General features: G+C 39.3%; 1 protein-coding gene across 1 annotated transcript in view; it reads right to left on the bottom strand.

The window, feature by feature from the left end:
* AUTS2 (activator of transcription and developmental regulator AUTS2) overlaps nucleotides 1–27,231 on the bottom strand; it is a 617,139-nt gene that overhangs the window by 432,899 nt on the left and 157,009 nt on the right. The window contains exon 2 of the mRNA XM_053454913.1: nucleotides 23,623–23,826. Coding sequence (XP_053310888.1) covers nucleotides 23,623–23,826 — 204 coding nt within the window. The remainder of the gene's footprint in view (nucleotides 1–23,622; nucleotides 23,827–27,231) is intronic.

Consider the following 27,231-nt stretch of genomic DNA (forward strand, 5'->3'; position numbering starts at 1 on the left):
TCAAGGTAAGCAATCACTGTGTAAGCCTACAAGTTCCAAGATATGTCAGACATTAGGGTCATGAATTCTTTTGAGGATGTTTGTTGTCGTTATTTTCTAAAAACATTGCACGCATCCCTAAAGACTTCCAGATTTGGTAATAAAGGCTTTGTAGTCCGGAGACTGTAGTAGAAAGCCTTAATATGAACAGACCTCTGCTCATAAGAAATGCACACTGCAGGGCATTTTTTTTGCTTTTAATCCTGCCCTATGGTATTCATATACATCCCTTGCTAAGCCCCCCAAGATATCTGTGCTGGCATTCACTTCCAACACAAATGCAAACAGGCAGCTGATTTCACATTGTGCACCCTGCAATACACAGATGTTTGCAACCCAAGAGCTCCTAGGCATGGCCTGTTTGCAATTTCCCATACACCCACCACGTTTTAAACGCAAACATCCTACAAACACATCCTTAACTTCCTCCTTACTGCTTGTAGTGGTTACTTTAATCTTTTAAGCTTCTGGGTTTTATCCAACAGCTGCCATTATAAACACTTATGCGACTGAACAAAAAATGAAAGGAGAAGAAAAGCGCCCTATCTCTAGAGAAATGCTCTGTCTACTGAGCTGTAAATGGTTTTCATTTATGGGTAATCGGTGATTCATGGAGCAAATAATATTACAATTAATTTAATGTAAAATACATCTTATACAATCTTATATTCAGCTACATGTGTAGAGTATGAATACTCTTGAAGGAGATGTCCTGTGGAAGAAAATAAATCTTTTTTTCTTTTCCACCCATTGTGTAGACATGTTGGCTAAAGAAACATAATTCCTGGGACCACCCAAAATCTCCGTCAAACTTATTAGTCACCTAAATTGTTGCCTCATTCATAATTTATGACAGAAAAAGTTAATTTAAGAACTGTTCCAAAAATGCTTCGATATGCGACTTCCTGGGCGCAATTGGCTGCCATACCCAGTGTCTCTAGGGCTAATCAGGTAGGTTCTCGGGTTTCTTCATCTTCAAAATATGAAACACACTTTACATGTCACAGAATTAATTCTTGTTTTAGTCATTCAGACGTCTTGCAAGGTTTTTATGCTTTTAGATCAGTAGTTCTCAACACATGTCCTCAGTGGGTCGCGGAGGGTCAGGGCCGGACTGGAGGCATACCGGGAAAATTTCACTTTCCTGGGGCTGCCTTACACATTCTAGTGGCAATCCACGAGCCGCAGGCTGTCAGGACTGCGGCCGCAATAATCAGGGCCATCATGCAGCCTCCGGTCTGGCATATACTTTAGTATCACTCCCCGACCGTAAAGCAAGTTGCTTGATTGCTTTGTGGTTGCTGTCTGCTCCTAGTGGGAGCTGAATAAAGTTTTTCTCTGCTTGCTCCTCCCCCCTTCCTGCTGCAGCCCGAGGACAGCCTTTCCACTCATCTTTTCTGAGGTATGTACCGTATTGGCTCGGATATAGGCCGCCCCCGTATATAGGCCGCACCCTAAAAGTTTGGTGCTTTTTTAAAGAAAAAGTTTTTTTTCTTTAAAAAAGCACCAAAAAAAACATGCTGCCACTCTGTCCCCCCCCGAGATATGCTGCCACTGTCCTCCCTCCCCGCGATACGCTGCCGCTGTCCTCCCTCCCCGCGATCCGCTGCCGCTGTCCTCCCTCCCCGCGATCCGCTGCCCTCCCTCCCCGAGATCCGCTGCCGCTGTCCTCCCTCCCCGAGATACGCTGCCGCTGTCCTCCCTCCCCGAGATCCGCTGCCGCTGTCCTCCCTCCCCGAGATCCGCTGCCGCTGTCCTCCCTCCCCGCGATACGAGGGACATCTACGCAATACGCGTATGCAACTTCCGGTACCGGAAGTTGCATGCGCGTATTGCGTAAATGTCTCCCGCCGGCCCCGCAAGACACCCGGGAGTCTGCTCCGGTAAGTCGGGGGTGGGCAGAGGTAAAACGCTTAGATAACCTCCCGTGCCGGCACCCCCCCCCCCCCGTGGGAAGTGCTGGCAGGGGAGGCTGTCTGAGCGTATCGGGGAGTAGGATGCAGGTCCCCTGCACCGCTGCGGGGGATCTGTATCTTAACCCCGCTGCCTGCCCGGCGCCCGGGACTGCATGTCCCGGGCGTCGGGCGCTAGACCCCGAATATAGGCCGCACCCCCACTTTAAAAACTTAAAGTGGGGGAAAAAAGTGCGGCCTATATTCGAGCCAATACGGTATTTATATTTTTTGTGTACTAATTATGTGTGTGTGTATATATATATATATAATCTGCTCTGCAAAGTATCCATTTGTTTACTGTTTGTTTACTGTTATATATATGTGGAATACTGCACAAGTTGTTTTATGGAATCAAATATGATGTTTCGGAAATTAAATTATTTTTGGGTCGCGACTTAATGACCAAAGACAAATGTGGGTCCTGAGGACACATGGGTTGAGAACCACTGTTTTAGATAAAAGTCAAAATTCTGCAATACTGTTCTCCATATTACAATGTAGAAGTGATATGCTATAATTTCATTTGTTGGTTTATCAGGAGCTGGAGACAAGAAAGTAAACCTTTCTTTTTCATATAACATTATATGCTCAGATTTTATATATATATATTTTTATATATATATATATATATATATATATATATATATATATATAGTATAACATGGCACCTATCAATTTAGATATGATATGTGTTGCCCAGCCCACTCAGATTCTCTGACTCATCTAAAAGAGAAATTACTTACTGTAAATTTATTTTTTCCCTAGCCCATGCGACAGCCAAACTTAGAGTCATGTAGAATTACTTCATATAGGACAGGTGCCAGACTAAAATGACCTTTCCCAAACCTTTAAAGAAAGCCAAACCATACCTATGCAGCAGCTAAACCTAAGGATTAATCATCCGTGGGTTAACTAGAGAGCTGCTTGAAGGATGCTGCGACCAATAGCTGTGAGAGACAGTATCTACAATTAGAGAAAACCTGAAAATTCCTCCAAGAGCGCATCAACAAATCATCCAGGGAGTCACAAAAGTAACATGTAAGGAACTGCATGCCTCACTTGCCTCAATTAAGGTCAGTGTCCACAATAACAAAGACTGTGCAAAATGGCATTGATGGGGGGGGTTGCAAGGTGAAAACCACTGCTGACTAATAAGAACACAAAGTCTCATTTTTGCCAAAAAACATCTTGATGAGCCCCAAAGGCTTTTACATTATATTATGTGGATTGGTGGGTCAAAAGTGGAACTTTTTGGAAGACATGGGTCCCGTTACATCTTCCATACAGCTACCACAACAATCCACAATAAGATCATACCCACAGTCAAACACTGTGGTGGTGGTAGTAGTGTAATGGTCTGGGGCTGCTTTGCTGCTTCAGGTCCTGGACAACACGCCATAATACATTTAACAATAAATTCTGCCCTCTAGCAGAAAATCCTGAAGGAGCATGTCAGGCCATCAGTTTGTGACCTAAAGCTGAAGCACATTTGGGAAATGATCAGAAGCACATAAGTAAGTCCACCTTTGAATCGGTTTAAACGAAACAAAATAAAGGTTTTGGAGTGGCCTAGTCAAAGTCATGTGTTGAATCGAATTAAGATGCTGTGGCATGACCTTAAAAAGGCAGTTCATGCTCAAAAAGGATTATTATAGGTGGGCCAAAATTCCACGGCAATGTAAAGGACTCCTTATCGCAAACATTTGATTGTAGTTGTTGCCGCCAAGAAGAAATCGGGAAGGGACAAATACTTTTTCACAATCCTATACATTACTTGTTACTGGAGGGTTACATTATACTAGTTCAGACGTCTAAAAAATTCTAGAAGTAATTTTTGGCGTATAAATAAAATATGAAGCTGAAACATAACTAATAATTGAATGTGTGCTTCTGTTTCGTTTTTCTCAAGGGGTGAAATTATGTAACCTGTTAGCTACCTCCCTAATTCTATTAAAATATACTTTCTTTGATCATATGATTGCCAGAGGTAGCTCACCATTTTTGATATTCAGATGGTCAGTAGTTCAGCCATCAAGGTAACCTTAAGTTGTAGATATATTCATCTGGGTCCCTGCCTTTCCCTATTATTGAGCACTGTGCAGATGTCACAGCTTTTTCACAATTTTGGAACAGAGATGAATGGGTTCTGCTATGTGGCAAGAGGGAATAAGCCTAATATATCACTGTTCCATCAGACTGTAATAAAAGAAACAGTAGTCTCTTTCCAAACTCCTCTCATCATAAATCACCACTAGAGGAAAATTGCATCTAGATAGATTACAAAATGTGAAAAGATACATTTATACTTTATTGATTAATTTAAGCTGCCACTGTGACTAAGATAGAACATTTTATTTTATTAATATAAAATATAACAGCCAATAGACAACCATAGATTGGCAGCATGTATTGTTTTAATAAAAGTACTGTGTGGGGGATTAGTTACATTATGTCTATATTATTTTTGAATATTACTCCTTATTCAGCGATATTAAATTCTGTGTTGGTATAAATTATTTGGATTCCTAGGACCTTAGCTTAGACACTACTTCCCATTTCTCTCCATATGACAGCCAAGAGTGCTTAGATACAGGGCTAACTGTGGATGGGTGAAAAAATGAGTAGAGAACTGGCAGGACAATCTGGGGGAATGTGAAGTATTAATGGTGCTTGCCTAGCTCAGAGATAAATAGACATCCCTGGGGGCATGGTAGTCAGCTGCTTTACCCAAGCTACACTCCAAGCGTGATCATCCAGTTTGGCAGGGAGCAGAACTTCATGGCCATTTCTTGTTACAGCTGAACAGCTTTCAATTTACATGCCAGGTGCAAAAGGGTAGTGGCCCCATGCTGCTCACACTGTACAAAATAAAATCTAAATTCTAATCACCCTCTCACAGTCCTTGCAAGGCAGTTTATGAGCAATATGGTGGAACAAACCAATAAAATACATCTGAATGAGCGGGAGAGGTCAGACTTGATATGTAGCCCCTAATATGTCCCTAACACCTTATACCAAAGGTAAATACTTTGTAGTCATATTTCTCTGTCAAAAAAATACCGTATTTGCTCGATTATAAGATGACCCTGATTATAAGACGACCCATCAAAATGTATTTATTAAGGAAAAAAGAAAATGCCTCAATATAAGACTACCCTATAGGAAAAAGCTTTATTAGTAAATATTAATTCACATTTTATTTAATAAAAACTAAGATTGAGAAAAATGCATTTCTTGTTTTTCTTTTATTTGCCAACCTGCTCCCCAGTTTTGCACATCTGTCCCCGGCTTGCTACTCTGCTCCCCAGATATGCCTTATACCCCTTTATATGCAACTCTACCTCCCTGACATGTCACTCTGCCCCCAAGATATGCCTTATATTCCTTTATATGCCACTCTGCCCCCTGATGTGCCACTCTGCCGCCCAGACTTACCAGTGCATTCCCAGACTTGCCTCCCATTCTCCAGACTCCCTGATGTCTAGTGGGGGCAGCTGGTGAACATCTGTGCGATGAGCGTAGACAACCTCTTCTGCTGCCCGGTACTTCCGCCGTGCTTCTATGACTGAGCACTGGAAGATCGTGTCACACGGGTGCTCTGTCATAGAAGCCCCAGCAGATCTCTATTTGATGTTGGATTATACAACAACCTCAAATGTAAAACAATGGTTATTTTTCAGAGCATTGTACGTTAGCACAATGCAGATATCTTGGAAACATTTTAAAAAATATTTTGGAAAAAATTGTAAAAATGTAGCATCTCTTATATCCATACATTACTTTCTAATACACAAGACATGTTTAAAGAAATACTAATCTCATTGTTATAACTAGTTAAACGATAAACCAACTCTGTCTCCCAACGGCAAGCACCTTTTGCTTGTCTTGCCTACTTTAGCATTGCTTGGGCCTGAAATAATGACTCTCTTATCTCTCTGCAGGGGCGGACATTCATTGTACATTTCGACATAGGATTTTGTCTCCCTGCTAAAATGTTATCAGTGCTCTAGATCTTTATGTCAGCCACAACTGCACACTTTTTATTCTCCTGCAATGCCTCCTGAGAGATAACGGCTCATATTTGTCATGTTTTGAGCAGATTGCGTACTTCTAAGCCTAGCAATCATTTTTAAACTCCCTTTTGCTCTCGTTGTCAGTTTCTCTCAGTGCATGTTTTACCAGGATTACTTAGCAAGTGCAGTATTTAGAGGTAAATTATACCCATAAATAAATTCAACAGAAATAACTCCACAGTTATTAGATTATATATTCTCACACCAGCCGGGGTGCTTGTGTAGTGCTCAGATGTAGATGCTTGATAACTTTAGAGAGGCTTCATGTATAGTAACTGCCAGTCTTTTAAACATCCTTTTGATCTAATGACATCATATTACATCTCTCGGCATTTTGTGGGTTTGCAAGGGATATTCCATAACATATCTAGGTTACATGAGCAGACACCTTGCTAAAGCAGCCAACAATCTTGAATTTGCAGGGACAAGCAAGATGATTGTGCCAACAAATTACCTGTTTATTGCTTTGTATTCCCAAATTTATCATCATGTATTTGTAAAATAGGTAACGATGAGGACTTATGTGGAGTTCATGATTCCATGGGTGTGCTACATCTTATGGGCTGGAGTGTCCTTTAATGGGACGTGTTAATAAAATATACATTCAAAGTATCCTGTTCAGTGGCGTCGCTACAGGGGGGCGAGGGGGGGCAAATGCCCCCCCCTAGGTTATTCTTTGCCCTCCCCCCCGATGAATTTGGAACCACCCAACGGACACTGTATGTCCGGCAATGGGACTTTAAATTCGGGGCAGCCTCATTGAAAGTGGAAATGAAACGCTGTCTTTTTTTACATATATATATTTTTTGACGCGGAGGAGAGAGATGGGCGCCTAGCAACTGCTCGCTGCCCCTCATTCTCCTCAGTGAGGCCCCTTCCTCCATCGCTGTGCCGGAATTTCATGCTGAGCGCCGGAATATGACGTCATGTAGCGGCGCTCAGCAGTGAAGCAGCACACGCTGCGGCAGAGCAGGAAGACAAACGCCTTGTGCTCCCGCTGCAGTGAACTAAAAAGGGGGGTGAGGGTAAATAGTAAGTAGGGAAAGGGGAAAGAGGTTAGATGGAGAGATGGGATAGATAGCGAGAAAGAGAGTAGTAAGAATACTGAAATAAGTAAAGAGTGTGAATGAGTGAGTTTGAATTAATGTGTGGATGCATTGCATGATGATGATCATTCGCACTGCCCTGTAACCCGTGACGGCGAACCTGCGGATTTCCACTTCCGTGAACTGCCGCGATGCCAAGGTAAGTTAGAAGGGGAAGGGACCGGGGAGAGTGGTAGACGAAGACGAAGACGATCACGAAGATCTTCGTGGTGTGTGTCTTCGTCTTCGCCTACGTTTTACAGAGCCTGTCCTGGAGTGTGTGTTTGGGTGTCGGTGTGGCAGGGCCTGTCCTGGTGTGTGTGTTTGGGTGTCGCTGTGGCAGAGCCTGTCCTGGTGTGTGTGTTTGGGTGTCGGTGTGGCAGGGCCTGTCCTGGTGTGTGTGTGTCTGGGTGTCGGTGTGGAAAGGCTGTCCTAGTGTGTGTGTTTGGGTGTCGGTGTGGCAGGGCCTGTCCTGGTGTGTGTGTGTGTGTGTGTCTGGGTGTCGGTGTGGAAAGGCTGTCCTAGTGTGTGTGTTTGGGTGTCAGTGTGGCAGAGCCTGTCCTGGCGTGTGTTTGAGTGTCGGTGTGGCAGAGCCTGTCCTGGTGTGTGTGTTTGGGTGTCGATGTGGCAGAGCTTGTCCTGTTGTGTGTGTTTGGGTGTCGATGTGGCAGAGCCTGTCCTGGTGTGTGTGTTTGGGTGTCAGTGTGGCAGAGCCTGTCCTGGTGTGTGTGTTTGGGTGTCGGTGTGGCAGGGCCTGTCCTGGTGTGTGTGTGTCTGGGTGTCGGTGTGAAAAGGCTGTCCTAGTGTGTGTTCGGGTGTCAGTGTGGCAGAGCCTGTCCTGGTGTGTGTTTGGGTGTCGGTGTGGCAGAGCCTGTCCTGGTGGGTGTGTGTTTGGGTGTTGGTGTGGCAGAGACTGCCCTGGTGTTTGGGTGTCGGTGTGGCAGAGCCTGTTCTGGTGTGTGTGTGTCTGGGTGTCAGTGTGGCGTAGCCTGTCCTATTGTGTGTGTTCGGGTGTCAGTGTGGCAGAACCTTTTCTGGTGTGTGTTTGGATGTTGGTGTGGCAGAGCCTGTTCTGGTGTGTGTGTCTGGTGTGTGTCTGGCAGTCTCTCTCTTTCACACACACACACAGAGTCAGGCAGTCACTCTCACACACAAAGAGACTCAGGCAGTCACTCTCACACACACAGAGACTCAGACAGTCTTGTACACTCACACAGGCAGTCTCTCTCACACATACACACAGACTCAGGTAATCTCTCACACACACAGACTCAGACAGTCTCACACACACAGACTCAGGCAGTCTCTCACACACGCACACAGACTCAGGCAGTCTCTCACACACATGCACACAAAGACTCAGGCAGTCTCTCTCTCTCTAACACACAGACTCAGGCAGTCTCTCTCTCACACACACACACAGACTAAGGTAGTCACTCACACACACACAGAGACTCAGGCAGTCTCTCTCACACACACACAGACTCAGGCAGTCTTGTACACTCACACAGGCAGTCTCTCTCTCACACATACACACAGACTCAGACAATCTCACACACACACACAGGCTCAGGAAGTCTCACACACACACAGACTCAGGCAGTCTCTCACACACGCACACAGACTCAGGCAGTCTCTCTCTCTCTCACACACGCACACAGAGACTTAGGCATTCTCCCATAGCCATCTTTGTCCCAGCCTCCCAAGCATGCCCCCAGTTACTTCAACTTACCTGACTGCCAAACATCTGTGCGATGCAGACAACCCTGCTGCTGCTGCCGGCGGCTCCACCCACCCTCCTTTACTGAACGGGGCTGGCACCGCCCACAAAGGTCATTGAGCAGTGCTGGTGCCGCCCACAAAAGTTATTGAGCGGCGCTGGCTGGCTCACTTCTATTTCGAATCGACAGGGGTGGCATTTTAAGAAGCCATCCCCGTTGATCCGAAATAGAATTGAGTCAGCTAGCCAGCGCGACTCAGTGACCTTCGTGGGCGGTGACAGCCCCGTTCAGTGAGGAGGGTGGTTGGAGCCGCCGGAAGCAGCGGAGTTGTCTTCATCGCACAGATGGCACAAAAATGCCGAAATGGGAGGAGATAAAGTTAACTACAATATACCATTGTAAAATGGAATTAGGTGCGATCAGGCTTAATGGGTATAGTCTAACCAAAATTAGAAAGTGGGAAAAAATTATACAGCTTCTTGAAGCTTAAGTATGATGAGTAACTGGGTTATTTTCCTTTATATCGCATCTCCAAATTTCTTATTATGTTATATATATATTTATTTCTTTATGTGAGTACCGTATTTGCTCGATTATAAGACGAGGTTTTTTTCAGAGCAAATGCTCTGAAAAATACCCCTCGTCTTCTAATCGGGGTCGTCTTCTAATCAGACCTCAAATAGAGGTCTGATTATGAGACTAAGATCCAGATGCCCCGCACCGCTGCAGGGGACCTGGATCCTCCTGTCTCACCCCCCTCCCATACACACACTTACCGGTGCTTCCTGCTGTATTGCCGGGGCAGCGATCCGCGTAGACAACGTCCGCTGCAGCCGGAAGGAGGTGTGGCTAGCAGCGGGGGTTGTCTGCGTCCGTCGCGCATACCTTCCCCGACTGTGCCGCACCGGTGCGGGGAACTCTGATCTCTGACAGCCGGGGAAGGTATACACGATGAACGCAGACAAACCCCCGCTGCCAACTCCACCTCCTTCCGGCTGCAGCGGAAGGAGACATCAACCCGCTGCCCCGGCAAAACAGCAGGAAATTGTGTGTGTGTGTGTTAGTGTGTTAAATGGGGGCATAGGGCATTTCTGGAATGCCTTATATCCCTATATGCCACTCTGGCACTTAGGGGGTTAAAAAGCATATTATGGGGCAGCGGTAAGTGTGTGTGTGTGTGTTAGTGTGTTAAATGGGGGCATAGGGCATTTCTGGAATGCCTTATATCCCTATATGCCACTCTGGCACTTAGGGGGTTAAAAAGCATATTATGGGGCAGAGTGGCATATAGGGAGGTATAAGGCATTTCACCTCCCTATATGCCACTCTGCCCCATAATATGCCTTTTAACCCCCTAAATGCCAGAGTGGCATATAGGGGTATAAGGCATTTCTGGAGGCAGAGTAGCACATAGGGGGTCAAAAGGCATACCATGGGGCACAGTGGCATATTGGTGTGGCAAGCCTGGGGGCAGATGTGCGTAACTGGGGGACAGGTTGGAAAATACAAGGAAATAAAAAGAAAAAAAATATTTTTTCTCAATCATAGCTTTTATTAAAAAAAATAGTTTACATGAATTAACATTTACTGGTAAAACTTTTTTCCTTTAGGGTCGTCTTATATTCAGGCTTTTTCTTTTTTTCCTAAGGTAATATTCAGATTTTGGGGGGTCGTCTTATAATCAGGGTCGTCTTATAATCGAGCAAATACGGTAATTGCGTAATGTGTATTTTTCTTTTTTGTGTTGTTTTGTATGGTGTAATTATAATACAAATTAACGCCATACATTGTCTTTGGAAAAAAACATAATAAATATTGAAATATAAAACCCAATTATAGGCTGCATAACCACTTTAAGGGGGGGGAGTACGGCCTATAATAGGGTAATTAAGAAACGGTTCGCACAAACTGATTATTTTTTAAGAAACAGTTCGTGAGAACCCGTAAGAACCGGCTGAATCCCACCACTGGGTGTCGCTGTGGCAGAGCCTGTCCAGAGTGCTGGTCATCTGTTTCCTGGCACTTAACTTACAGTAGGAACTATTTCATTTTTACTTATCCACAGATAAAACACCCTACTGCAGTTGTAGTGACTTCAGGGAACAACTTTCAAGGCCCTGACATGATTTAGTGGAAAAGTTAAGGTATTGTGTTATTTACTCTATAATATTTATTTCAAGGATTAGTCGCACTAAATTGTGGCTTTGGGCTTCCCATGTTGAATGATCAAGTATTATGTTAGTCCAGTAACAAAAGTATCATTCCATAGCACATTACTTTAGGCAATATATACCTATATTTACTCACAAAGTCCATTCCACACCATTCCAAATATTCCAAGGCTGGTGCTAGTAACCAGCAGTTTCCGTACAAAGCACTCTCAAAGGATGGTCAGCACTCCAGGTCTTCAAGTTAACAACTTTTCTTTATTCAAACAAAGTCAAGTCGATGTTTGTGTTTTTTCAGTGGTATGATTTAATAGCGGAAATTATTAATGCTACTGATCCTGTTTACTATGTAATTGTGCTAAACTGCTAAACCTTGGTCTAAGGTTTATCAGCAGTGTCAGGGTGACAGTTTGACTGTTTAAATACAATTGTATTATTAACCTCAAGAAAGATCAATTCAAATATGCAGCCCTGTGTGGTTTTTTTTGCATGTGTAACAGGAAGAATAGTTATCTTGACTCGCATTCTGTCTGATCATTCTTCTGTTATGTACACACTTGATTGGATTTGAAGCATGAAGGTAGCACCAGACTTTGCTGTCAACTGTTTTTTGTATCACAGTAAATTTAGACCATGCAATGTACACTAGCATTAATGCATTGTGACACTGATGGTGATGTTGGGCATCCTGTTTTGAAACACAGAACAAGCTTCTAGCAAATAGTTGTCCATACTTGGAGTCACAGCACACAAACAGCTAAGACGGAGACAATATTAACAGCTGTTGGAATATATTCTGACCCACATAAATAAAACTGTACCGCACTTTCCCTTTCTTTGTCCCTACCTCCTAACAGTCCTGGTTTTCATGGGACAGCCACAATTTTCAGGCACTGTCCCACTGCCCCTGGTAGCTGCCGCATTGTCCCACTTTTGTGGGCAGTGGGGAGTATGGGGCTGTTGGGGCCATCTTTTGATGTCCCGTGATTGTCCCAAGGAGATGGAAAATCAATGGAGGTCTGTGATGTTAAACAGATACTAAGGGACACCCGTGCAAAATATTACGCATGGTTTCCTGCATATATTTGTAGCAAGTCATTTAATCCCTATGATCTGGTTGATACATTTGTTTCATAAAGCCTAGAAAAGTATTCATTATTGATAAATCATATTGAGGGGAAAATACATGCAAATACGCTTGAATTTGTTTTACAATTCAACCCTTTCAATGCTAATACATATTTCATGACCCCCTAAAGAAAAAAACATTACATTTATAATTTAACCACCTTTGCATAATTAATGTTTGGAAATATGAAATGTTTTAAGACAATTGCAACACATTTTAGTTATAACATGACTAAATCATTGACAATCTCTACATATGTATGTACTTGCACAATATATAGAAATTATACACTGGCATAATTAAATGGACAGTTCACATCCTAAAGATGAATATATAAGAGCACATACTGGAGGTAGAAACTTCAGCCCTGAAGCTACCTTCCTCCTCCATGGTCCAAGATTCTCACTACTGAATGGCTGCTTCACATAGGTAATCAGTTCCGCCAAACACATCTCCTGCATGAAAATAGCTGGGGTGGGGAAAAGGGCAGATTCATAGGGGGGGGGGGGTTCTGTGGAATCCATCCATGCATTTGCAAGGGGACACATGAATATTAGGGGCCACACAGCTATCATTTGTACTAAAGTGTATATGATGGCTGAAGTGTCCCATTAAATTATAGTATTCTTTTCCTAGTCTGTATAAGGCAAGAGAAGTTGTCTTGTAAGAAATCTGGCCATAATGCTCACTACCAGCTTACAACTGGTGTCAACATGTTATTATTTTATGTAATCACCACCCAGCATATTGTTACTGTGTGTATAAAAAATATTATCTCTCTTGCTATAAGTAAATAATGCTCCACACCTATAACTTGCCTGTAAAAAATCTAGTCATTAGGTATTATTGATAAATGAACCTGTATGTTCATAAATTCAATGTTAAAAAAGCAAACATTCAAAGACTGTATTTATTCTGTAACACTGTTCTTACTCACTGGAAAAATTATAAAATGACTAGCAAATGTATAAATTGAAAGACATATCAGTGACAGGTTCAAAGGACACACAATAACAACATTATTACCAATTTGGCTACCGTAATAAAATAATAGCTGTTTAAAATGCCAGTACATGTGTGCAAATTATAACACATTTGCATCTTTATGAAACTGACGGCACAATAACATTCTTACAGAAATACATTAAGTCCATGCATTTGCTAAAAAATTAGTCTAGATCAATCCATTGATCTTATTGGTTATTATATTATTTGATATGTACCAACATTTTTGTACATTAGCTTTACTCAAGAAAACACATTTTCCATTAAAATATATGTATGTATATATATAATATGCTAATATAAAATATATGTATCTATTGAAGAGGTTTCAGTTAATAGTATGTTTACAATTCAATACCATTTGTCCCTGTTTATTAGTAACGTATGTAGATGTGCACGTACTAGTGTATTTATCAGTAGTGATATAAATACAGTACATATAAAATGACATCATTTGAGCAACCAGTACATTAGTAATATATTGTTTTTACGTGGAAAAAGGCATATGTACACAACTAATATACACACTTTGATGCAATAACAAGGGCATATATACAACTAATATAATGATGAAAAAATCCTATGTATTATGAGTAGTACATTCAACTGTAATATATACCCAGCTGATAACATGTAATACAACTGATAATATATTTTAAGCATTAAACTTATAAAAAACGCAGCCTTATCATATTTTAAATAGTACAGAGAATTACGTGGGTATAGACAACTCACAATGAAGGAACATGCATAGTACACCTTTCACAATATGTTATGTTAGCACTACAAATTTCTGTGATTATAGTTTAAATGATCCAATTTATTCTCTTGGTGGATTCTGGGGGATTAATTCAATGAAGTCCAAAGTGTCCATTTGAGGCTTTATCAGACAGAAGCTGTCATCGGCTGTAGTGGAATGCTCAGCCAATAACATCCCAAATGGCCACTTCAAACTTTATTGAATTCTCTCCTTTGAGCCTACTTTGCACAGCTTCAGACTCCATAAAGATATAAAAGCTGACTGCATGCTTACATCAATCTGGTGCTCTCTCATTCTCTTTTGTGATTCTATCTGACTCTGTTAAAAACATTCAATATGAACACTCATGCTTATTATTTTTAAGTATGCTTGATTAATATAGAAAAAGAACATATGAATCATATATTTAATATATTTATTATATTTATAATTATCACATACTATAGTCTTAAGGCAAATGTACGTCTGTTAGTGCAAGGATAAGCAGAAATAATACTTGTTTATTGTTTAACCCTGTTTTTAATCACATAAGGTACATGCTTAAAAGAGTAAACCTTTTAGATACTATAACTTTGCTAATCACTATTCTACAAAATAAAGGTTACACGTGTTCAGTAAATGAAGTTGGCAATCTTGTGATGTGTTTTGGGTGGAGGTTGTTTTAGGCCTGACCCAGGCCCTTACCATTAACATTCATGGCTACTGTGTTCTCTGAAAAACCTTAGTATATGATAAGTAATATGAAATCCTGTGTTCACTATGTTATGTCTAGTTCAAATTCTTAATACGTAAAGCTGACCTTACCGAGAACATGATAGGTTGAGTTACCAAATTAAAAGAAAAGGTGCTGTATGAAAGCTAGACAATAAAAAATAATGCGCTGCAACACCTAAGTGGTGTCCCCTACCAAAACCATAAGAAAAAGAATGAAAGAAAAGGGGGGGGGGAAGCAGGGAAGGAAAACCCAACAACACATAGTGCCTCCTTTATACACAAAATCAAATCGTCTACACAGAATTTTCATAAACCAGTAAAAATAATAACTATTTCCATAAAACTTCTTCCCAGAAGGATTGTAAGGTGAAGCCCTCACTCATCATCCATGTTGCATCTTGGTGCATTAGATTACTTCTACTCGTGCCAAGTATTGTGGATTAAGAGAAGCGAGTCATGGCGCTTTGGCTCCTATGGTTATCCATCAGCTGTAACTGTATATATTCGGGTCACTGAGGCAATATGGCGTTGAGAAACTTCTATGCTATTCTGTGGTACCTGAATCTAGTGAAGGGTTACTGCAGGACATTACACACGAGATCTGGTTACTGGTGCGCTATACACTTATTTTAATCTAATCTAATACATGTATTAATGCTATTTGTATGTTATGGGGTTATGTTAGACAAACATATATGTTAAAATACACTTATTTTCTATTATCTGTTGTACATAGGAATAACTATGGTATAGGGACATAGGTGATTTTTTTTTAAGCAACACATTTCTTTGAAAATAAAAAATAAAAAACACCAGTCACAGCTCATCCTTTTAAATGAAAACAGGTTTGCAGTTTATAGAATCTGTTTTAGATTTACAAATGTTTTTTAGTCACTATGCCTGCTTAATGTCACATTAACCTTGGCAATTCTTCACAAACTGTAAAATCGCTTTAACTTCTGCTTATTTAAATGCAGTCTTTTAATATAGTTTCATAAACAAATGATATGTTGCAATATTCATGCTCTGAAAAAGCCTGGCTTAGAGCCATGGGGCATGTTGGCTGCTTTTGAATAATTACAGTACAAAAAACAATAAAGCTTCAATGGGGGACACGTACAGCTAAAACCAGTAAAGGACTGGCAAGGGCACAGGCAAGCAATTGACCCCTTATCTTGATATTAAGATTTTAAGGCCAGTGAAGGCTTTTTTCTCTTTCTTTTGAGTGTATTTTACTTAAGGAAGAGACATTGAGGTGTCTAGTATATGGTCTTAGGAAGTATAAATCCATCGATAAATCTGTTGGTGCTGGACAGGACTTAATGTGCACACTGAAGACTGTGTCTGCCAAATGTATTATGTACCCAAAGCAAACTTGTGAAATTCTACTTTTTTTCTCCTATATTGTATTAGCATTAAGACAATCAATAAGCAATTAGCAGAATAACTACTTGTAAATTAGAAACATAGTTTTTTTTATATCCAAAGAAAGTTAAAAAACATACATCTGAACAAAATCATACCCTTTCCAAGTGCAAATAATATTAGCAATTCATTTTAAATAGATATTATTATGAATATTTCACACTATTGTAGCATTAAAGAAATAAACACAATGGCAAACCTGTTACCTGTTAAGTCCATTAAAAAACACTCTACTTTGTCAAATCAGAAGCATGTAAAATTTTAGCTCTTTTGTGCAATTATAGAGGAAAAAACTGATGTTGCCAGACCGGCAGTCTAGAACCAAAATGTTCTCTGCATTAATGAATAACCACTCATATGGCCTTCTCTGGCCTCATCAGTTAATAAATGTAGACAAATAAAAACATGTATGCAAATATACCTCTCTTTTCATCCCACATTTTTCCAAGCTATGGCAAGATTACTATTACATTATTTGATAGATTTATCTCTGGCAGTAGAATCCAGCCTAATTTGTTGCTATGCCCTAAATTATGCATGGAGCAGGAAAACTTCATAATAAATATGACTCAGAACCAACCTGTTCTGTGGAAATGAACAGAATGTACAGTTCTGCCAAAAACCGATTTCTGAATCCTAAGTTATTTCATATTGATGGATAGGCATAAAAACAGTTTGTACTTATTTTAGGGCTGAAAGCTTTTTTACTAAAATGAAATCACCCACCGATATCACATTTATATTTCTGCTTTATAGTACCACACCATGGTGTTATCATCTTGACATACCACTATGTGGAGTACTGTTCACTCTTTAGGTATAGTGGTTTGTTAAACTTTTCATTGAGAAGTACTTTTCTACTTTAGCCTCCAGAGGGAGCCAAAACCCAGTCTTTCAAAAGCTACTGTAACTAGATGGCTTTGTGGAATGTGGAGATGGTCAGATATGTTTACTTCAATTTAATTGACAAAGATACTGGCATTACAATTGCAAGTAAAGGAAAATACATCTGTTACCAACCAGGAACACTTTACTGCTTTTTAGGCCCTGAATAAAATGAACAATACTGTCCCAACATTTTAATTAAGTTTGGTAGATATCAAACTTTTGTAGTTCATGAGAACTCCCTGTCTGCCTCACTAACAGCGGTAAGAAAATTACCCTAACAATCTTTACGAAAAAAACTTGTGTAAGGAACAGATATACTTAATTATAGATAATTCGCCTGTATTCAAGTAGAAGTTCTAGCTGTGATATAACAGTGATAAAAGCATCAATTGGGAAGCTCAAAAGGTTGACCAGGGCTTTACTGACCATTCAATACACAAGGGAAATGCCCGGTGGGTCACTGACCCTATGTTTCAGTTTCAGAAACCAAACAATCAATTGAACGTCAAGCTGGTGTTAGGGGCGTAACTAGAAACACAGGGACCTGGTGCGAAAATACATGTGCTTACACATACACGTGCTCATACTCACTAACACAAACACTCATGCTAACACACACTTCATCTCACACCACTTACACATACATGCTCACAAACACTTACACGTACACATCTATGCTCACACACATCTATGCTAACACACAAATATTTACACATTCATGTTTGTACATATGCTTTCACATACAGATTAATGCTCACATGCACTTATACATAGACGTTCATGCTCACATGCACTTATACATAGACGTTCATGCTGACATACACTTATACATAGATATACATTCATGCTCATATACAACATAATGCTCACATACACACAAACATACAGTATATCTCAGATTGATCTCAAAATCTTATAAATAAATGAGCTGCACCCATTTTTAAGCAAACCTAGCAAATTGTAGGAAGTGGTCATGGATTTAAAAAAATAAAATAAAAAAACTGGGGTTTGATTGTTCCGTGTGCTACTATAAAACAACAATAACGCTAACATAGAAATACTTGTATAACCATTGGTGCATACCAGAATCCTAAATGCACATATAATCAAATATTAATGTCCTTAATAAAATAGAGTCACACAGTTATGCATGGTTCAACTAGACTGTAAAACTGATTATAACTGTTATACTCAAACAAATGTGATGCTTGGATCCACAAGGCTACCATTTCCCGGGCTGATATAGCTCTAGGGACTTCCACAAATCAACAAGTGTCTTCAGGCATAGCAGCAGTCTCCAGAGCTCTCCAAGCAGTGTAAACAGCAACTTGCATAAAATAGTGCCCTACTGTTCCCGGCAGGCCATTGCTTGGCATAAATAATAATACATATCATGGAGTAAAATCATTTATTTGTTGTTTTAAGATTTTTGGATATATTTTAAGATGGTTCTCAATTCCAAATTTGTACCAAGAAGGAAGGTACAAACGGTATGCAAGACCTATGGAATAATGTTACAACCATTTTCCATTAATAGCTCAATATCATTAAAAAATATAGGGAATAAGAAAAAAGACAGCTGATAAAAGTTAGTACACATTTCTGCCCAGATATTTTTTGGTCTCACTTCCCTTGAATAGATTTAATGTAGCCACTAGGCTGATAATTAAAAGATGATCTTTGGCAGAGGATACACCTTTCTGGCTGGTAGCTACTAAAGCTATGTTTACTTTGGGTTTTAAAACCCACCAGAGCCCAAATGTGCTACTAATAATGATACAAATAACAAGTGCTTTAATTTACATGACATATCATTGACGGAGGAATTAAATGAATTATTACCCAACAAGGAGGCACAACTGAGCACACTTTATCCAAGACATTATCTGCAGATGGTAGTCAGCAAGATGAAAAAATGACCCAGTGTGTCCTGAAAGAAATGGCCAGTATGGAAACCTTATTTATAGTTGTTGCACCAGACTCATGCTACTAATCTGAATACAGGCTGAATCTATAACACCATAACTAAGAACATGAATACTTTAAACAGGAATCCTCAGATATGGATGCCCAAAAGGCTCATGGGGCATCGCTTGCTATTCTCCAGAACTGCCTAAAGCTAAACCTAACACACAGCCTGGGAATATAAGTCAAACGGCGTATAGGGCAACCTTAGTGAGCTTTGAAAAAATAATGAATGATAATAGCACTATAGCACAGAATCACAAGATGGAAAAGATGAATTAATGTCATATGTAAAACAAGTTTTAGGTGTTTGGATGCAGTGTTTACCATGAAATACTCCAATTATTACCGTCATTTGATCATACAGATATAAGCATGATTAGGGTAATGATTATTTTGAAAATGAAAACAACTGAACAAAGATCTACGAGCAATCATCTGTAATTCTGCCCTTGCCAAGTTACATTGGAAGACATGAAGATCTTTAATACAGGGGTTTCTAATTCAATACTTAGAATTTCTGTTAAACACGTTATTAAAACGGCATGAAATTAGACCAGATGTGCATCCTTTTAAGAGTGAATATTTATAGAGGCAGGTGCTATATTTGCATTAGACACTATATACCAGCTGCTCTTACCCTATGATCTAACATTGGCAAATGCATTTCTTCAGAAGAATAGTCTACGTGTTAATTGTAGAAAGTATGAATTATGCTATGTAAAGGTTTGCTTTCGACCTTGAGGCCTTCTTATATCTTTCCATGAAGTGGTGGATGTGGATAATGTGGCTAGTGTGACAAGTGGGGGTGTAGGAAGCCACAAGTAGGAGAGGAAAGCGATGGTAAATGGGAGGTGCAGAGCTAAACATCTATATAGATTCCACAGATTACCAAAATTGAAAAAAACAGTTAAAAATCTCCAAATTATAAAATATTTCTAATTTATTATAAATACTAGCTAAGACCATATTATACATGTTAGGCCTTTGGAGGTACTGTCTGCACTATTTGCCCCCAGGCACAAGAGGGTTTATGCAGGTCCATCCTTACGACTCCTGCATGTTAATATAGGGCTGGCCAACAAGTGGGCCATGGATAACTGCTCTATGCAATCAGTAACTTACACTAGGCCTCTATATAGCACATTCATACCATAGCTATAAGATATTTTACAAAGTACATAAAAAACCCACACAAATTCTAGAATTCATATATCTTGAAAGCATGTGCTTTACCACAAGCATGTTATTGTCTTCCACTAAGTATTTAAATCGCCTTCACCCATTGCCTACTTTTTGTCTTAATAAATTATTTTATGACATCCTGATTCAGACGTTATTGTTAATTGTCGTATTATCGTACACATTAATTTGCTTTTGTTTTCCTAAAAATATAAATCTCTTTTTCTGTTGTATTTTTTTTCACTGAGCTGTTTTCTGGTTTACAGGTTGGAGCAGATGTTTTCCTGTTAGCTGGAATATTATACAGGGTTTAGGCAGATTTATTTTCCTTAGAGAAGATCTGCAGAAGATTAAAACATTATGCCACTTGTAGAAAATAAACAGATTTTTTTTTTAACAGGATAAGCAGTGCATTATTCAATGGTAAATTAACTTTCAATTACCTGAGCCTCCTCAAAATACTGTCCTTAACATAATCAGCCGTGCATTATCTCTAATACTCCAAGTGTGTGTCTACAGTGGCGTAAGCAATTATGTATTTTGCAACACTTGCATTTGATTCTGTGAGTGGAAAAACAATACCTACAGCCAAGAAATCTGTTAGCAAGCAATGCTTCTTCGTGGAGATACAAACAAAACGCAGCCTTGTTAAAAATACACTACAAAATTCTTAGCGTGCTTGTATATGTTTATGTCTATTCCTTTTTATTTACAGAGCCCACCCACCGTTTCATTTTCAATTAGCTGCTCCTGGAACATTAACGAAAGAAGCCGCTCAAGAAGCACTTCGATATCTATAAAATATCGCAAACCCGAACTGTAAGTAGCACATTGGAAATGGCTTGTAACCAATTCTGTCAGCTCGTCTTGAGATCACATACTGAGAGACAATGAAACCCATCTGTCATACTCTTGATTGGATCCTGACCCTGGTCTAAAGCCATCGTCAACCCTAAATTACTACCCAGAATGCTCTGAAAGTATAATCCAAAGAGGAACAATTACTGGTAAATATTGATCTACACCAACCCTCCATTCTCTTAAACCTCTTTCAGTCCAATAATGTTTTTTTAACAAGTAAATATGAATATCAACAGCCCAAAACAATACTTCATAAATCCTAAGTATTACATGCTATATAAAAATAATACAAAAAATGAAACCATATTTTCTGACCGATAGATTGTAAACTCATAAGAGCAGGGTCCTCTTCTCCTTCTGCACCGCAATGTCTTAAACATGTTAATGTTATTGTCAAACTGTGTAGTGTCAGTTTAAATGTTACGGCACACTTTTACTGTCCCCCTTTTGTAATAGCGCTAAGGAATTTACTGACGGCTCTATCAATACATGTAATGATCTTGAAATCCTTTTCATTTGTAGTAATGCATTATTAGCATAAGCAATACTCATACCTTCCCTGGGTAGGTTACATGGAGGGTCCACCTTTTGAGGGAGTGGCTTCGTGAGGGGGTAGGGCTAGCTACATGGAGGGGCAGGGCTAACGCCAGATAATCTTTGGTGGGTGTGGAATGGGCAGGGCCAGAGAAAGAAAAAACTGACTTGGAGACCCAGGGAGCCTTTAGTCACCATATCTATCCTAGTCAAAAATGCATTACTTAGATAGGATAGATCTTAACTGTTATCTTTAGTCCATAACTGGATTAAGTATTAATTTTCTATACTCTTTAAACAATCACATTTTTTTCAGAAACTAATGTAACTTTAACAGTATTGCCCTGCCACATCTTTGTTTTTTTCTAAACAAATTTTAAAAATCAATCAGTCCCAAATTTTCAAAACGATAATGCACTATAGAAGTTCTGTGAATATAAAGAAAAAGAACATAACTGAACTTATAGGGCGTTTGTGCAAAAGAGTAACTATGGTCATTGGTGGAGTAATCAGCAAGCACTTCATATTAGTTGCCATGGTGGCTACCACTTTTATCTTATGCTAAAATTGCCCTCATTGTGCCTTGTCTGTGGGTTAACTTTGCTAGAAATGAAATCAAATATTATTCTTATACTTAATTATATAACATGGCACATGAAGCCTTTTTTTATTGCTGATATGTTAGTTCCCTGTAAATGTTAATTTGTATAATTGCATTTTAGCAGTTAATCAGGACATAGATTTCATCATTTATATAACAGCTATTCATTTAATAGCTTCCATATGCTCCCTTTCCAAGGCAATGGTTAATTATTGCCTGTGCTCCAGTTTTAAGACATTTAATAAATATATTTGTTGAAAGCCGAGATGAAAATTAAGGGTTGAGAAACGTTCGTACTGCTACTAAAGTGAACACTTTTAATTAGAGTGCTGATCAGAGATTACAGATCTAAGAGGTGCATGAGCTCAGGGTTAAGATGATGAATGCATTACGCTACCTGTTCTAATAGTGAGAGGATTTGCATAAAAACATGGTAAGGAATGTGCTCTATCCAAATAGCATATCATTTTGTTTTTAGTGTATTACGAGTTACAAATATAAAAGACAAAATGGAGGTTAGTGCAATTCTTTTGGATAATTAACAACCCAGGTTTTGAAGGGCAGTAATCATATCTAATCCAGATAGCCAGGCAGTACCGAATATTTTTGGGGTGTTAAATATATATATATATATATATATATATATATGCCTTATATTGTGACACCCACCTTGTCACAGACACTGGGGCTATTCCATGCTTTGAAGTCTTTCTGTCCCACAATATTTACCATCATACACTTCCCCGAATTTTTGACAATTTATCTTATGGAGCAAATTTATAAAATGGTTAAAGGCAGGCCAAAGACGCTTGTGATAACTTTTAGTTAGTACTGTCTTAAAAGTGGGGTAAAAAGGCCAATCATCCCACAATTAATTTAGGGGCCCAAAACAATTGTCTCTTGGTCCCCCTGTTGTTGTGCAACATTAGCCCAAGAGAGGAAGGAGAGCCCCAGGGAAGGCTTAGCCAGGGTCACATTATCATTGAAGACAGTCTTATTTTTGCCAGATTCCATATAAACCATTTTAAGATATAGTGGCATATACGCTTTCAAGATCTATGTAATCCTATCTTAAGGGACATGGCCTCTCGTTAAATAACGAATAATGTAAGTGGATATAGTCTTATTGGTCCGAGAGAAGATGGAGTCCCTAATGAAAGAGTAATTAAGGTATGAGGCTCTTCTCTTGCAGGAGCTCAAAACATTGTCAAATCTCCTTTCTTTTCAGTAACCATGTAATAATAAGGATTGGGAAATGATTAATCTTTATCAGGAAAATGGATATAGCCGCATTGGTCCAAGAGTAAAAAGTGTCACCTATTGCTAGAGAACCCATTATGAAGAATACATTAACACAAACTTTGTTGAGAATACAGATGCATTTATTTTTACAAATGTTTACTTTTTTGTCATTTTTAAGATGCACACATTCTTCCACTGCAGCTTCTTGCAAATGCCTCATTGTTAATTTGGACCTAGCCAAAATCTATTAACTTGAGTAAGAGGTAAATTCCTACCTGTTTATGTCTCTTCTGAAACCTCTTTTTTCCAAACTGCTGGCAAAGGTTACGATCATTTTCTCTGTCGGAGTCATAGTCATGGTTGAACTTGTTCTTCCGGGGCTTGTAAGAAAGTCCATTAGTGAGAACATGCTGTTTCTTTTTGCGCAGTGGCGACTGGTGGTTCACTGGGTGGTCATCTGATATCAAGGCCCCATCCTTCTGTAGAAAAACACAGCATTAATATTAGATTTCAAAAAAACGCCAGTTTACTAAATTTCACTAACCGGGAACAATAGTTTCCTTATTAGGATGAAAACAGCTTAATCTAAAAATAGATGGCGTGACTATTTATAGAAATGTTTAATCCCTCTCAGACACAAGCTCTTCCAAACATTCATCATTTATGGTCTTTAAGTCCTGTCAGTGTACCAGGGTATGCAAATAGTGCCCACAGATCACCGTTCTTTTTATTTCATGTGGACAGCTGTGGATAACATAGTATCTGATTGTACGTAATAGAATATCTACACTTTTCAGACATGATAGGGACTTTTTCAAAAGCCTGTGATGTTTTGTGCTAGGCTTATTGGGCAATGGTATAAGAAAACAGAAAATAACATTATAACAAACACAACAAGGGTTCCTACAACTTAATCAGCTTTGTGGAAACTTATAAGTGCATGGGTACCACAACTGTGTTCCTGAGGTCGGCCCCCACTCAGTGGGTACTCACTTGTAACAGCTCTTGGAAGCTAGTAGGAGCTAAATAAGAATGGTGAAATTACCGCATGCTCCTACTTTAATCAATCATGAGTTTCCACACGTGTACTTTGGTTTAGTGAATTAACCACATAAGGTATCCCGTTTGCATGGAATTCAAACCTTAAAAAATGAATACTACAAAAAAAACATGAAAAACACAGTTTAATGGCCTGTTTTTCACATATTTTATAGCATTTATTTTGTAGCCTCCATGTCCATCATGCAACACACAAACAAATGCAAATCAAGCCTCTAGGGTATTTGAATTTCTCAGTATTTTTCCACAGACATTTCTGGCAGTAACTAAGCAATGCCGTACACATATCCCATATAACACTGGCTTTTAAGATTGAACACCAGGACTGCTGAGAGCATACATGAGTGAATATATTAAAATACAATAATTTTGGTCACAAGGCAGATTTAAGAACTAATCCATGAAACTTGAGTAACAAAATAAAAAGGCTTGTCAGATAAAATCAGAAGAACAACTGAACGTTGTTTTGTTTACTTAAGTCAGGAATAGTGGAAATGAGTTATCAAATTATTATGTAACAATAGAGTACCCTTTGTACCTTTTATAAATCTACAACACTGTTAAAAGCACATTCATGATTTAAACCATTCAAATTAGCCTTCCAGAAAAAGAGACCATATAAAAAAAAACATTAAAACTAGAGAACAGCAGTACAGAGAAAATGTGTTGGTGTATTACACTCAGTTGTTCCTGTATTAATATCATGTAGTACACGAGGAAAATTTATTTTGAAGGAGGAGAAATGTTAGAACAAGAAGCCATAGTCCAAAACTAGAGGGTCAGTGGGTTAGATGTAATATAAGGACGTTCTACTTTACTGAAGAGGGATAGCCTCCCAGCAGAAATGATAAAGGTGACTACAGTAAGAGAATTAGGACTGGCATAAAGCTATCCCCAATCTAAGACAAGACCAAGGGCTGATTGAGGTTTGAGTTGTTACTTCAGAAAAGATGAGCAGACTGGATGGGCCAAATGGTTCTTATCTTACAGTTATCTTATCTATGTTTCTATCTCACGGTAGCAAAATGTCTTGGATCCACAGCCCTATTTCTTGTTTCAATAGCAATGGCTATGAGCTGAAAGTTGAGGGGCTATGGCAGTAGTGGATGTGAATGCTGTCAAGGAGTAGTAAGAGTTACCAGAATTCTCATTGGCCAGAAAAGATGACCTATCTTTAATGAAGGGGTGGAAGAGACCTAATCAGATCTTTGGGGAAAATTCTTATTACAAAAAGGGAAGTACATATCTAAAAAACATTCTACTACACTATTGGGATGCAGACAACACCAGTAGTTACATACAACAGAATATATATTTTTAAAGTAGAAATGATTTAGCCAGTGCCGTATAATCTGTCCTAGGGTGGCAGGTCTCGGAGAGAGCAGCCCTTTTGCTGTATAACAGTGAGCCAATCACCCAAAAGGGCGATTGTCTCTCTGTTTTACTGCAGTGAGGCTGCCATCCTCCTACACAGTTCTGGACACTGTCTTGCTGTCCCATTTTTGCAGAAGCATGTGGGAAGCATGGGACAGTTATGGAGATCTTCCCTGACTGGCCCAAGGAGGTGAAAAAACAATGAAGGTTTGTGCTTCACTGCAGTCAGGTTATTCAGGAAAGGAGGGGGTCCCTCCCCTACCGGTTGCCACACACCCTACACAGGTATCCAGGTTTGAAATGTTGGGAGTATGCTCTAATATAGCACTTATATTAGAGAGTCAGTAAGCTGGTCTATTATTAAAATTAATTAAACTTGTTTTTATGTGCAAGCTAAGGTTCACATAGGGTAAGTTAAATATATGAATTGTTTCTTCTCACCACTGGGATATCCAGTAAGCAATCCCTTTCTCATTGTCCTGCCGTTCATTGACTAGAGTCACCAACTGCTGGGTGATAGACAACTCATATAGTCTATTAGCATACCTGAGAACTTCTGGTCTCCGGCTATCCGGAGACTTCCCTTGTGGGACGCGTCCAAGACTGCCCACGTCAGTGGGAGTTCCCCCTGATGCGGTGCTTCACCCGGCAATCTTCGGGTCAAACCCAGAGAGTTCCCAGTTATGTCTATTAGTATTAATATTAGTAATTACTAATAAATCCTATAACTATTACCTGGCTGAGTATCCACAAGCTCCAATAAACACAATCACAACTGAGTACAAATGGTAAACAACAATGCTCAGAAGCGAATCAAATTACCCATCAGGTACTACTTCTTTGACTTCTAAATTGCATACTGATAATACCTCTGTAGCTTCATATCATCATCTCTTACAGCCAGCCTACACCCTTTAATTAAGATATAGTTATGCAAAGTATAGATGCAACTCTTTGACATACACATTTAAACTACTTATTTTATTTTCAGGCCAATATTTTTCATCTGTATCTTGAGGTAAGGATATTTTTTTTCCAACATTCAGCTAAAAGTCAAATAATTCATATGTTACTTTACACACAAAGCAAAGCTTTTTTTCGTATATGGGAAATGCCTTTGTTTAAGAATCATTTAACTCTGTATAAGTTTTTTTTTTCACCTTTAAAATAAGTTTCTAGTTGCCTGACTAAAGCTCAGAACAAATTGAACAGTAATAGGATTGCACACACAAGATTTATCACAACTTACACAAAATTACAAATTCTCTAATACTTTTTGAATATACTCCATAATCTCTGTTTTTTTATATCAAAGTGTCATGTCTACAGCAGATAAACATTTTAAAACATGGATGCGGGGCTGCATGGTCCAAAGTGTTCCTATTTAGGAGGGACAGGCCCTCTTTTGAAACCAATATCCACTATCCTTTTCCTCCTGAGATGCTTATGTC

The sequence above is a fragment of the Spea bombifrons genome, chromosome 2, assembly GCF_027358695.1.
Source record: "Spea bombifrons isolate aSpeBom1 chromosome 2, aSpeBom1.2.pri, whole genome shotgun sequence".
In the NCBI taxonomy this organism is placed as follows: Eukaryota; Metazoa; Chordata; class Amphibia; order Anura; family Pelobatidae; genus Spea; species Spea bombifrons.